General features: G+C 47.7%; 1 protein-coding gene and 2 long non-coding RNA genes across 4 annotated transcripts; 2 read left to right on the forward strand and 1 right to left on the reverse strand.

Annotated features, from left to right (window-relative positions):
• Positions 1–58: 58 nt before the first annotated feature.
• LOC310838126 lies at positions 59–3,446 on the forward strand. Of its 2 annotated transcripts, none has more exons than XR_014560702.1 (4): positions 59–190; positions 435–544; positions 913–1,609; positions 2,375–3,446. It is a non-coding gene; the product is annotated as an uncharacterized lncRNA (long non-coding RNA). The 2 variants fall into 2 exon arrangements; XR_014560703.1 differs by having other exon boundaries at positions 920–1,609.
• Positions 3,447–5,318: 1,872 nt separating this feature from the next.
• On the reverse strand, positions 5,319–8,120 carry FKBPL (FKBP prolyl isomerase like). Its single transcript, XM_083725109.1, has 3 exons — positions 7,495–8,120; positions 6,656–6,745; positions 5,319–6,515 (listed from the first exon to the last, which is right to left on the reverse strand). Exon 3 carries the CDS (start codon positions 6,414–6,416, stop codon positions 5,463–5,465), a length of 954 nt encoding a protein of 317 aa, XP_083581235.1. The 5' UTR covers positions 6,417–6,515; positions 6,656–6,745; positions 7,495–8,120; the 3' UTR covers positions 5,319–5,462.
• A 31-nt stretch (positions 8,121–8,151) lies between these two features.
• On the forward strand, positions 8,152–9,255 carry LOC310838100. The gene is made up of 2 exons (XR_014560665.1): positions 8,152–8,679; positions 9,155–9,255. It is a non-coding gene; the product is annotated as an uncharacterized lncRNA (long non-coding RNA).
• The last annotated feature ends 2,648 nt before the right edge of the window (positions 9,256–11,903 follow it).

The following is an 11,903-nucleotide window of genomic DNA, read 5'->3' on the forward strand; positions in this document are numbered from 1 at the left end:
ATCACCCAGCCCTGGAGTTTATATAAAGAAGAATCATAGAATTGTAGATTTGTAAGGGACTCACAAGGATAAGTCTAGCCCAACCCCCTGCAATGAAGGGATCTTTCACCCAATGTAGGGCTCAAACCCACAATCTTGTGATGAAGAGTCTCCTGCTCTACTGACTGAGCTATCACACAAAGCCTTGTATGTAGCCAGTTACAGTGGTACCTCGGGTTACATAAGCTTCAGGTTACATACGCTTCAGGTTACAGACTCCGCTAACCCAGAAATAGTGCTTGAGGTTAAGAACTTTGCTTCAGGATGAGAACAGAAATTGTGCTCCGGCGGCACATCAGCAGCAGGAGGCCCCATTAGCTAAAGTGGTGCTTCAGGTTAAGAAGAGTTTCAGGTTAAGTACGGACCTCCGGAACGAATTAAGTACTTAACACGAGGTACCACTGTATTCGGATTCCTTCCCACTCTCTTCTCAATACTTGGGGGTAGATTAAAATATAGCCATCTCTTATCCACATTGCTTGCCTTACATGCTGGGTTTATAGAGGTAATAGGTAAACGTAAAGGGACCCATGACCATTAGGTCCAGTCGTGACCGACTCTGGGGTTGCGGCACTCATCTCACTTTACTGGCCAAGGGAGCCGGCGTACAGCTTCCGGGTCATGGGGCCAGTATTACTAAGCCGCTTCTGGTGAACCAGAGCAGCGCACGGAAACGCCATTTACCTTCCTGCCAGAGCGGTACCTATTTATCTACTTGCACTTTGACGTGCTTTTGAACTGCTAGGTGGGCAGGAGCAGGGACCGAGCAACGGGAGCTCACCCCGTCGCGGGGATTTGAACCACCGACCTTGTGATCGGCAAGTCCTAGGCTCTGCGGTTTAACCCACAGCGCCACTCATGTCCCCTATAGAGGTAATAGTCATTTAAAACTTTCATTTGGAGAGCAAGGCCGTTCCTTGGCTGCCATATGAAAAACATACCACAACCACTTTTAGTTATTTTTTATTTGTTAAAAAGCAGAAAGAAATAGGTGGAGAAAGAGAAAGGGCAAAATATGGGGAACCAGCAGCAGAACCTCAAAAAACAGGGTGTGACAGTGGTATTTCCAGTGTGCAGGCAGAAGCCAGGGCAAGGCTGCAAGAAAGGCATTTTGACTTGTACGAAGTAACCCGGTGAGGCCTAGTCTACAAGTACTTCAGACTGCAGCTGCAGGGACTGCATTTTCCTTTTTTAAAAAAAACAGAACACCAAACTGATCCCCTACCTTAACGACACTTTGTAAATAGAGCCCATGTGATGTAGTGGTGAAGCGTATTTCTTTTTTAATCCTGTTCTTCAACCAAAAATGACTCCCAAGCCCCAGAGCGGCTTTTAAGTATCAGTGATAAGACTAAGAGTAGTTAACATATATGAGTATTTGACTTGGCTACAAAGCTTCCTGCATGACCGTCTCGCGGCCTGACCTACCTCACAGGGTCGTGGTGAGGATTAAACAGAGGGACCATGTATTCTGTCCTTAGCTCTTTGAAGGAAGGACGGGATTTTTTAAATAGAAAATGTAACAAACAACAGGAGAAGAGATGGACGAGACCTTTCTTATGGAAGATAGGTATCAGGGGTTCAGAAGGAGAGACACAGGAGGGGGAGCAAATGGAGAGTGAGGAGGAGGAGTACGAGGGAGGCGCAGGCAGTGACAGTGGCCAGAGTTATTCCACAAGCCTCTCTAGCGAATCGGAGGACTCACAGAAGGGAGCGCCGGTGGCCAGAGCGAAGGGGGGTCCAGGGGGGAAGCCCCAGGAGGAAGGGGCCAGCGGGGAGTCCCTGAGCAGCAGTTGGAGATCAGGACCAGCGTCTCCACCAGAGCGCAGTGGGGAGGGGGAGTCCCAGGAGTCGGGACCAGTGTCCTCACCACCAGAGGGAGGAGAGGAGTCAGGTTTGGCAACGCCCACATCAGGAAGCGGGGAAACGGTCAGAAGGAAAGTCACCGGCTGGGCGCGCGCGCCAAGTTCAAATGTACAGGAGCGCGGCACAGCGGGGAGCCCGGGAAGGGAGCCAGGTCCTAAAGCCCGCCGGAGGGAGGGGCAAGACTCAGGAGGCTCAGCGTCAGAGGAGTCCAGGAAGGAGGGAACCCCAGAGGGCAGAAGGACCCAGCGCAGGAAAGAGCAGCGCAAGAGGTGGAGCCGGGCTAGAATCTTAAACTGGTGTGGGTGGAGCAGTGAGTCAGAGGGGACTTAGCCGGTCTAGCGTCAAGACGTGGGTCTGCGCGCCCAGAGCTTGGAAATGGAAACTAAACTTTAATAAAGACTTTTGTATATAACATCCACTGGGCGTTGGTCCTCTGTGAGCTGGGACCTAGCGGCAGTCCTGACAATAGGTTTCTATCGGGGCTTCCTGATAGACAGGACTTCCCAAACTGTTGTCCACAGACAACCAGTGGCTCACAAGCTTCATTCACGGGATCTGCAGTATGTCTGTGGATTTGTGTTTGAGGTTGGGAGACGGCACATCCATCATTAAAAAGCCATGTTGCTTTTTAATTTGCGTTTTAATCACTGCTTTTCTTTCTTATGGCTTACTGTATTGCACTTTGAATTCTACACAACAAAATAAAATACAATATATAAGAAATAAAAGCAGCAACAAAACCAAAACAAAACCCAACCTTCCCTAGAAATCATACAGTATCTAGCGTGGCACCACGCTGGGAAGAAAAATAATCAAGTCAGCAATTTTCCAGTGGTCTGCAGAGAGTGGTGGTGGTGGTGGGGAGGTTGGGGAACTACTGTTTTATTTACAATGAGGTTTGTTTGTTTATAAGCAGACTTTCAAATAGGGCATTCCCCAGCTACGATCTGAAACGGGACAGTTCATTCTGTCTCTTCGTTGTGTACAGAGCCAACCTTAGAGACGGTCAGCATATTGTGCTAAAAAAAGGCAGAATTCTGGACTATAGTCTGCTGGTCCAGGATGGGAGAACTACCGTATGCTAAACCTTTCACGCTGATGGGCTAGCTTACTAAATGCAGGGAAGGGTGGGGTGTTTTTTTAGGGGTGGGGTGTTTTTAAACATGGCATCGTACCACTTCATTCAGTATGACAAGTACATTGGCTCCAAGGGGCACTGAGAAAAATTTAGCATAAATGAGGCTAGACATGGGCGCAGAAGTGTGAGCATATGTTGAATGGCTCAGGAGCTGCAGGGCATAATTAAATCTGGGTAGTGGCTGTTCGGCTTCTCATTTCCAGGCCGCCCGCCCCGCCCCAGACTCCACCAAACCCCATATTCCGTCACATGAGCTCCCAATTCATTCCCTGCACACTCACTTTTCTTTGATTGGATGTTGGACTCCGTTATTTATTATCTCTCTGTTTGCAAGTGACTGGTTACAGAATCTCTCTCTCTATATATATATATTACTTAATAAAGACATTTGATTGATTCTCAACATCCTACCTGGCTGTATTTTTAAACAGCATTAGCTACCAGCATCCCAGTTTGCTCTGCGTGGGACCCCTTGCCTTTTTCTCGACAATGCGGATAGATGCCAAGCCCCCCCCCCCCGTCACAACCTGGCCCATCTATTCCTCCTGGATCCTGCCTGTCCTCAGCTCCTCTTGGTGTCTTTGCAGATGGTTACGAGCTATGCCAGAAAATTCAGAATTTCCTCTCCCCCGCCATTCACCTCACCTCCTCTCTCTCTTTCAAAACCCGGTGTTCCCACCCCCCTTCTCTCCCCATTATTTCCCCTCGGTTTACCGTCCGATATGGACTTCCCAAGCTCTGCTGTCTCTCAGGAGACGGTTGCTTAGGAACAGCAAGAGGGGTACGTATGGATTCAAAGCAGCAGCGTGTGAGACAGCCCACGGTAAAGGGATGTTGGCTGCAGGGGAGGCAAACGGGAAGATATGGTAACAGCAAGGGAGAACTGCGGGTTTTCTGAGCAGCTTCTCTTGGCTACATCAAAACACCCGAATGGAACCCATCACCCAGCAATGCACCATCATTTCAGGGTCACGCCAAGGTTTCGGCTTGGGATTGCTTGAAACACCCCTTCTCCACATCCCAAATAATCTACCACATAGGGGAGGGAATTACGACAGTTTATGAGTGGCTGGAATGTTTGTACAGTTTCCAGAATTTTGCTTTTCGGAGGATTTTAGGGAAAGAGGAGGCTGTGTTAAAGAGCATGAAGATAAGGGAGAGATGGTCTGTAGGGCAAAATAAGTCTGTACGCGCTGCCCCCTGAAAGAAAGAAAAGCACTACTTATTCAGCTCTGCAACTATGGGATGATTAAAAAACACCACCAAATATTGAAGCCCTATGCAAGTTGAAACCCTCTTCCCAGCCTTCCTTCCAAGATTGTACCAAATCCATGCGTTTTCACACTAAGTGGTTTTGCAGCCATAAGGTCTAGAAACTTGTCATTACATTTTTTTTTAAAAAAATGAAAGCTCTGTGTGAGATGAGGGGTAATATTTTGAAGGTGTTGACTTCTAGGCAATATTTCTAGTAAAATCATGTGTCTGATGTAATCCCAGCAGCGCAGAAAACAGAAACGTATGTGGCATTGGGCAGTGATATTGCTAAACAGGTCCCCCCTTTTTTTAATTGCTGAGATTTCACCAGCCCATACATTTCCATCCATAAGGGTTGCAAACGTGCTCATTTTTAAAATAAAAGGAAGGCAGCAGTCTCTGCACCCAGCCAAATTCCATGCTGGGTGCCAAGATCTCTATCTGTGTACAGTTTTGTGTGGCTGCACAGAAATTATGCTTTGATCTCCCACACAAGGGTTTGTGTCTCCACTCAAATGGACTTAAGAACAGAAGCATAGCCTGCTGCAATGGCCCACATAGTCCAGCATCCTGCTTCCACAGTGGTCAACCAAATGTCTATGGGAAACCCCAGGAAACCCTTGTGGTTTCCTTCAACTGGTATTCAGAGTAACCATCATTCACGTCACAGAGAAGGGGGAAAAAATGGGACAGGGGATAACCCATTCAGGGAAGCAAACCTGGTACTTCCAGAGAGTTTTGGACTACAATTCCCATCAGCCCCAGCCAATGACATGAGAACCATGGGAGTTGTAGTCTGAAACACGTGGAGAGTACTGCATTCGCTACACGTGCTCTATAAAAGGGCAAGGTGAAAAAAACATAGCACAGAGATCAATATCAGCAGCACTGAGGGCCTTCGCTACGAGAAGCCAAGTTACAGGGAACCAGGCAGAGGGCCTTCTTCGTAGTGGCACCCTCCCTGTGGAACGCCCTCCCACCAGATGTCAAAGAGAAAAACAACTACCAGACTTTTAGAAGACATCTGAAGGCAGCCCTGTTTAGGGAAGCTTTTAATGTTGAATAGGTTATTGTATTTTAGTGTTCTGTTGGAAGCCGCCCAGAGTGGCTGGGGAAACCCAGCCAGATGGGCGGGGTATAAATCATAAATTATTATTCTTTTTATTCAGGCAAACATTTTCTGCATGGCTCGGGCCAGCTTGGCATCCCGCGCCCTGATCCGCTCCATGACTCTTTCCAGTTCTCTCCGGGCTGCCCGGTTCCCTGGTTCCACCTGCAGAACCCCCTTCAGATCCTGCGCCGCCCCCTCCAGGTCGTTCATGGCATCGTGAGCCAGGCCCCGCCGGAAGAGGGCCTTGGTGTTGGCCGGCTGCAGGGCCAGGGTCTTGGTGCAGTTGCAGGCGGCATTGGCTGGCTGGTGCAGCCTCAGCTGGCAGGCAGCCAGGTTGGCATGCAGCTCGGCTTTGATCTGGTCGTAGTCCGGCGGCGGGGCAGCTACGACCAGCAACCGCAAGGCCCTGGCATAGCGCCGTGCCGCAGCGGCAACGTCCCCTGCCCGGTACAGCTCCCCGCCCCGTTCTTTGTTGCTGAGGACCAAGTCCCACTTCTCGGCGGCGCTCATCTCCCAGGAGTCTTTGGCCTCCGTGAAGCTCACTAACCGGATGGCCACGGTGCCTTCCGCTGCCAACCTCGCCTCGGCCTGCTCCCCGGCCAGCATCGTCTCCAGGCAACGGTCCACCACCCCGTCCCACTCGGCGTCACCGCCACCCAGCTCCACTTCAGCCCAGCGGTGGGTTGGGTAACTCAAGGGCGACCCTGGCTCTGCTTCGAGGAAGACCTGGCAGAGGGAGCCTTCCTTAGGCTTATCTAAACCCGTGCCGGTCTCCAGGACCAGTTTGACAAACGTGCCATCCGGGCAGGCCCAAGGGACGTCCCTGCCGGCTGGGTCCCGAGGGGGCAGGTTCTCTTTCAGGTCCTCTCCTTCCGCCTCGGCCCCGCTCCCTGTCTCTCCTCCACTCCCAACGGCTGCTCCACGGCTGCTCCCTTGGCCAACGGCTGACCCCTGGTTGGGTTTCTTGCCGGGCGTCTTCTCGGTGACCGGTTCTGTACTTGCCATCATGTAATCAAACTGTTGCCAGCTTTGGGGATGCGATGCTCCCGAACACCAGCGAGGGAAGGGCAGGGCGTTAAGGAGCTGTTCGCCAGGAGGCAATCCGGCCTAGTAACAGCGAAGAAGAAAAAGCACAAAATGGCGTTGAAAAGAATGGGCAATTGCGCCGCCTTTGCGTTGCCTCCCCACACTGAGCCCAGACGCCTCTGAGACTCAGTGTGGGGTATGGCAGTGCGCACAGTTGTTACCTTTCCACCCCACCCCAAATTCCAGCTCAGCCAAGGTTTCCTTGTGTGGCTCTGGTCGATGCCAACAGTCTTCCAGCTTCACTTCCTCATCTGTAAAATGGGAACAGCGGCAGCTTAAATAACAGAGTCGTTGTGAGGACAAGCAAGCTAGGACTATAAGAAGCATTTTTTTTCTAAATGTGAAGGGGAAGTTTGGGCATTTATCCAAATTAAATGCCGCACACTGCTTGACCACTGCCTTTCGCTAGTAGTGCCAGAAAGGCCCTGCCGTGTTTGTCAACCTTCTAGGGCTCCCATTTTCTCCCGAGCCACTAGAATGCGAGCGACCATTTGATGACATCACAGCAAGTCAACCAATGGCTGGGCAGGGCTTGTCTTTGACAGCTTCCCTCGTTATGAAGATTATATACACCCAGCTGTCCCCCAGAAACTGGCTCCAAACACAAAATAGATTTAATACGCCACATAAAACAGAACAAAAGAGGTTCTCAAACAATTCAGCACCCCATCTCTCCTCCCGCCAAAAACACACCCATGCTGCAATGACCTTCCTGACAGAGCAGCAAAATGCTTAATTATCTTTTTAGTCTGTGAAAGTCCCCCAATATTTCACGCTTCATCCTATGTCTCACAATTTCCATTTATTCCCTCCCCCCCCCCCCCAATCATTATCATTGCCATTAATCTGATTGGAATTAATTTTATAATGAAATGATTTTATAATGTTTTATCATTTTACTGTTGTTACCTGCTCTGAGCTGGGGAGGGCGGGATATAAATAAAATGTATTATTATTATTATTATTATCATTATTATCAACCATGCTCTCCTCTCCTTACCTCAGTTGCTCAGTACTGGTCCTCAGCACTGAATGGATGAGCAGGGCATATGCTTCAGCTTCTCCCTCAGTCATACACTCGTTTATCTAGTCCCCCTCCACATTCCCCCCTTCTTCTTCTTCCTCTCCCCCCCTCCCCAAACGTCATTTCCTCAGCAACCACCTGTCTTAGCAACCATTGTAAGCAGAAACCTTCCCTCAGGAGATGCTAGGAGAAAAGGCAGGCAGGCAAGAAGGGATAATTTATTTATTTTGCCAGAAGCCAGGGGAGACCTCCCTGACTACCCCACCCTCGCCGTTATGAAACAGGGGACCCCCCCCCTTCCAATTTATAGGGGACCCCCTTTTCCTCTTGGCATCTTGTCTATGCCGCTTTCAGTCAGCTGCCAGAGAGAAGCTGAGGTTTTAAAAAAACCACAATATTCACGGAAAGGATGTGAACTCACAACTTCCAAGCTCTGTACCAGAACCCTCTGTCAGAAATACAGGAAATATGAAAAATGCCCTATGTTTTAAGCCTGTCCTGGAAAGCTGACAGTATCATTCTGCTGCTTTCCAGCATGAAAGGTTTGTTTCATTTCTTTTTTTAAAAAAAAAATATAGTACATATATATTAATGCCAGGACAGGTAAAGTCAGAAAGACAGGAACGCCAATGCTGATGGGAAACCCCACAAGTCATTTTAAAAAGAAAACGAGAAAAAAGGCTAAGAAATATGGACATGGGGCAGGAAGATGCCTGGAAACTCCATAAACGACTATGGAAGATACGCTACATTATTATTAGTTATTTGATTTCTTGCCTGCCCTTCACCATAAGGTCTCAAGGCAGGTTATGGCAATTTAAAAATACAGTACTAAAAGCAAATTACAGCCCCAAGAAGGGACTCATGGGTTTTCTGAGATGGGGTAGAAAAGGCCTGTGGCATTTTAGAGCCTAACAATTAATCCTAAACCCCTTAAAAGCCTTTGTTGCTTTGCTGCAACGGATCAACAAAGCTACCCCACCCCCGACCTTGCAGTAGAGGTAATAAAACTACATTTCCCATAATGCCTTTCTTTACTCTTCAACTCCACCTCCTTCTTTCCTGCCTTTTATAATCCAGTTTATGCAAGGGGTCTATAGCAGAACTTCCAAGCTGACCGGCGCTCTCCTTCCCGAAGCATGGTCTGACTTATAATTGGTGGTACGTATAGGGTCTGCAAAGGGAGCCCGGACTCCTGGGTTCCTTTAGAATCGGGAGGGGGGGGCACATTGTGTGCAGGCAGAAAGCTAGTAAGTCAGTGCTCACTAGAGGCTGAATTCCTGGGCAGGAGCTAGTACACACACACACATACATATAGATATAGATATATTCATTTTAACATATTAATTAGCATACATACAACAAAACTTCACTTCTTATACAATCTTTTTGGACTTCCATCAGCACCTCTGATGATCCACCATTCTTATCACTTCTGCATTTCTTAAATTCATATTGCCTTTAATTATCTTAACTAACAATTCTCCTCTTTACCAATTTTTGCAATAATTCAAATAATTCGCCTCACAAAACTTCTTGCAAACCTACAAACAGGAGCCAGTACCAGCCACACAGATGTGTCCAGGTCCCCCAGGGAAATAACAGATCGCTAAGTATTTTCCTCTCTCCAATTCAGTTTGCCGCTATGTGGCTAGGAGAATAGCAGCATCGCTGCGCAACGAGGATCTGGGGGAGCCTGTGTTGGCGTGCAAGAATGGGGTGTGCCCGCTGGGTAAGTGACCCCCCACCCTACCCTCTCTCCCTGCCAGCCGTAATCTTCTGGAAGATCCCCCTTCCAGGAAATGCAGCCTTTGCTTAAGCCCCTTCCTTAAATCATCCCCTAAAAATAGAATCACAAAACCTTTTATGTAAATGCCTTAATCTTTGTCTCAGTTGGACCCCACCCCCCTTGCAACCAAACCCAAAACGCCTGTGGCTTCATCTGCTGCTCTCAATGACTCCTTCCCCCTGCTGCCACCCCCCCCCCCCCGTTGCTTTTTGCATTGTCAATTTTTTATTTCGTTCGTTGTCCAAAATCTTCCCAGACAAGACCTTCTTTCATATTCATAACAATAAAAAAATTCCTTCCAGTAGCACCTTCCCAGACAAGACCTTCTTTCATATTCATAACAATAAAAAAATTCCTTCCAGTAGCACCAACTAAGTTAGTTCTTGGTATGAGCTTTTGTGTGCATGCACACTTCTTCAGATACACTTCTTCACACTTCTTCATATTCATAGTGTTGCTTGGGGTTGGGGAATGCAAGTGCTTTTCATGCCTTACTATGAGGCCGAGTGTGGCAGTTGCCACAGGCAGCAGATTTCATCTTATTTACTAAAGGTGTTTAAATATGGCTTAAATTACCGAAGTTTCTAAACAGTGTGAATAAAAGTTATTAAAAAAAACCAATAGTTACAACTGATCATCAAAACAGAAAATGTCAGCTGTAGGAGAAAGGTCTTTTTCAGTCCTGGGACAGCTCAGTCGGTAGTGCATAAGGAGACTCTTAATCTCAAGGTCATGGGTTTGAGCCCCACACTGGGCAAAATCTCTCTCCATTGCAAGGGATTTGACTAGACAACCTTCATGGTCCGTTCCAACTCTACAATTCTATTCTATGATTCTAGGGTACCTGAAAGAAGAAGAGGTCTTTGCCAGGCGTTCAATGGGAAGGGGGCCTGTATAATCTCAGCTGGGAGGCAGCTCCACAGAATCGGGCAAATACAGGTGAAACTCAAAAAATTAGAATATCGTGGAAAAGTTCATTTATTTCAGTAATTCAACTTAAAAGGTGAAACTAATATATGAGATCGACTTATGACATGCAAAGCGAGATATGCTTCTACTTCTCAGAGGTCCAATCTTGCTCGATTTGCAATCCTTGTTTTGCTGATTTCATTGAATATTCTAATTTTCTGAGATTGTTAATTTGGGGTTTTCATCAGCTGTACACCATGATCATCACAATGATAACAAAGAAAGGCTTGACATACCTTGCTTTGCATGTCATGAGCCTATCTCATATATTAGTTTCACCTTTGAAGTTGAATTACTGAAATCAACGAACTTTTCCACGATATTCTAATTTTTCGAGTCTCACCTGTAATACTTAATGCAGCGCTTCTGGTGGAAATGAGCCACGCATCTGAGCCATGGGGGGCCACCAGCAGCAACTCCTCTGAAGTTCTCGGTGATTTGGGCAGGGATATGGGCACAAACGTTGGAGGATAGGGAGAGGCAGCGTGGTGTTGGACGATAGCGCTGTCCATCTCCAGGTACCTTGGTATCATTCTCCTGGCATTGCCAAAGATCAAGTAGATCAAGGATGAGAAGCCTGTGGCTCTCCAGAAGTTGTTGGACTACAACTCCCATCATCCCTGACCACTGTCTGGGGCTGAAGAGAGCTAGTAATCCAAAACGTTTGGAGGGAACCAGGTTAGTAGTTCTGGATCAGCCTTTGCTAACGTTCAAGAGCAGGCATTAATATCAGCATTCTTGAAAGCCTGGGCAGCATCCACATATCTTATTGTTGTCTTTTCTTACAGGCAAGCAAAAAAGCACAATGCCGCCATCTACTAGCTCCCCTGTCAGCCAAGGGGCAACCCGCCCTGCTGCCACGACAGAAGTTGGGATCCAGAAGCCACATTCTTGATGAAATAAAATGAGGGATGGCAGGAGGAGAATGACGGTCCGTTTGACAACTCCTGTGCACGCAGGAATCGAACGGACCTGAGCATCCTTTAGCCTCCCCTCCACCTCACCGTTCTAAATCGGCTTAAATAAAAGAAGCACTTTGCGTGCTCTAATACACCAACTCGTCGTAAGAAGCATAATTTGGGACTCGGTCGGTATGTTTTGCAGGAGATGGTTGTGAAACAGAATGGGATCCACAATGTTTTTCTCTATTGGGAATATTTTTTTTGGCAGCCTCCTACTCGCAGGTTGGGGCAGGAAATGAGATGATGAAAGGAAAATAGAAACCCAATAAAGAACATATCGGTGTGCACACACACGCAAAGGTGAGAAGAACAGTATTTTTCCTCTTTGGCTATCCTTCCACAGAAGCCATATATCTTTCCAGTGCAGTCCATTCTGCTGTCAAAGCATTCATGATGTCAGGAAGCATCACCTAACGTTTAGCCAAAATCTGCTTCCCCACGGTTTCCACCTCATTGGGTCTAGTCTTGCCCTTGGGTGCAACAGTGAACAGTTCCACTCCACAGTCCTTCAGATACTTGAGGGCTGCTCTCATGCCTCCTTTTAATATTTTCTTATCCAGACTAAACATAATCAGCTCTTTCAACTGTTCCTTGTAAGGCTTGCTGCATACACCCCCCCCATACATTTAGAGCACATGTCTTCCCCAAGCAATCTTGGGGACTGT

Source organism: Podarcis gaigeae (assembly GCF_964106915.1).
Source record: "Podarcis gaigeae genome assembly, chromosome: 2".
In the NCBI taxonomy this organism is placed as follows: Eukaryota; Metazoa; Chordata; class Lepidosauria; order Squamata; family Lacertidae; genus Podarcis; species Podarcis gaigeae.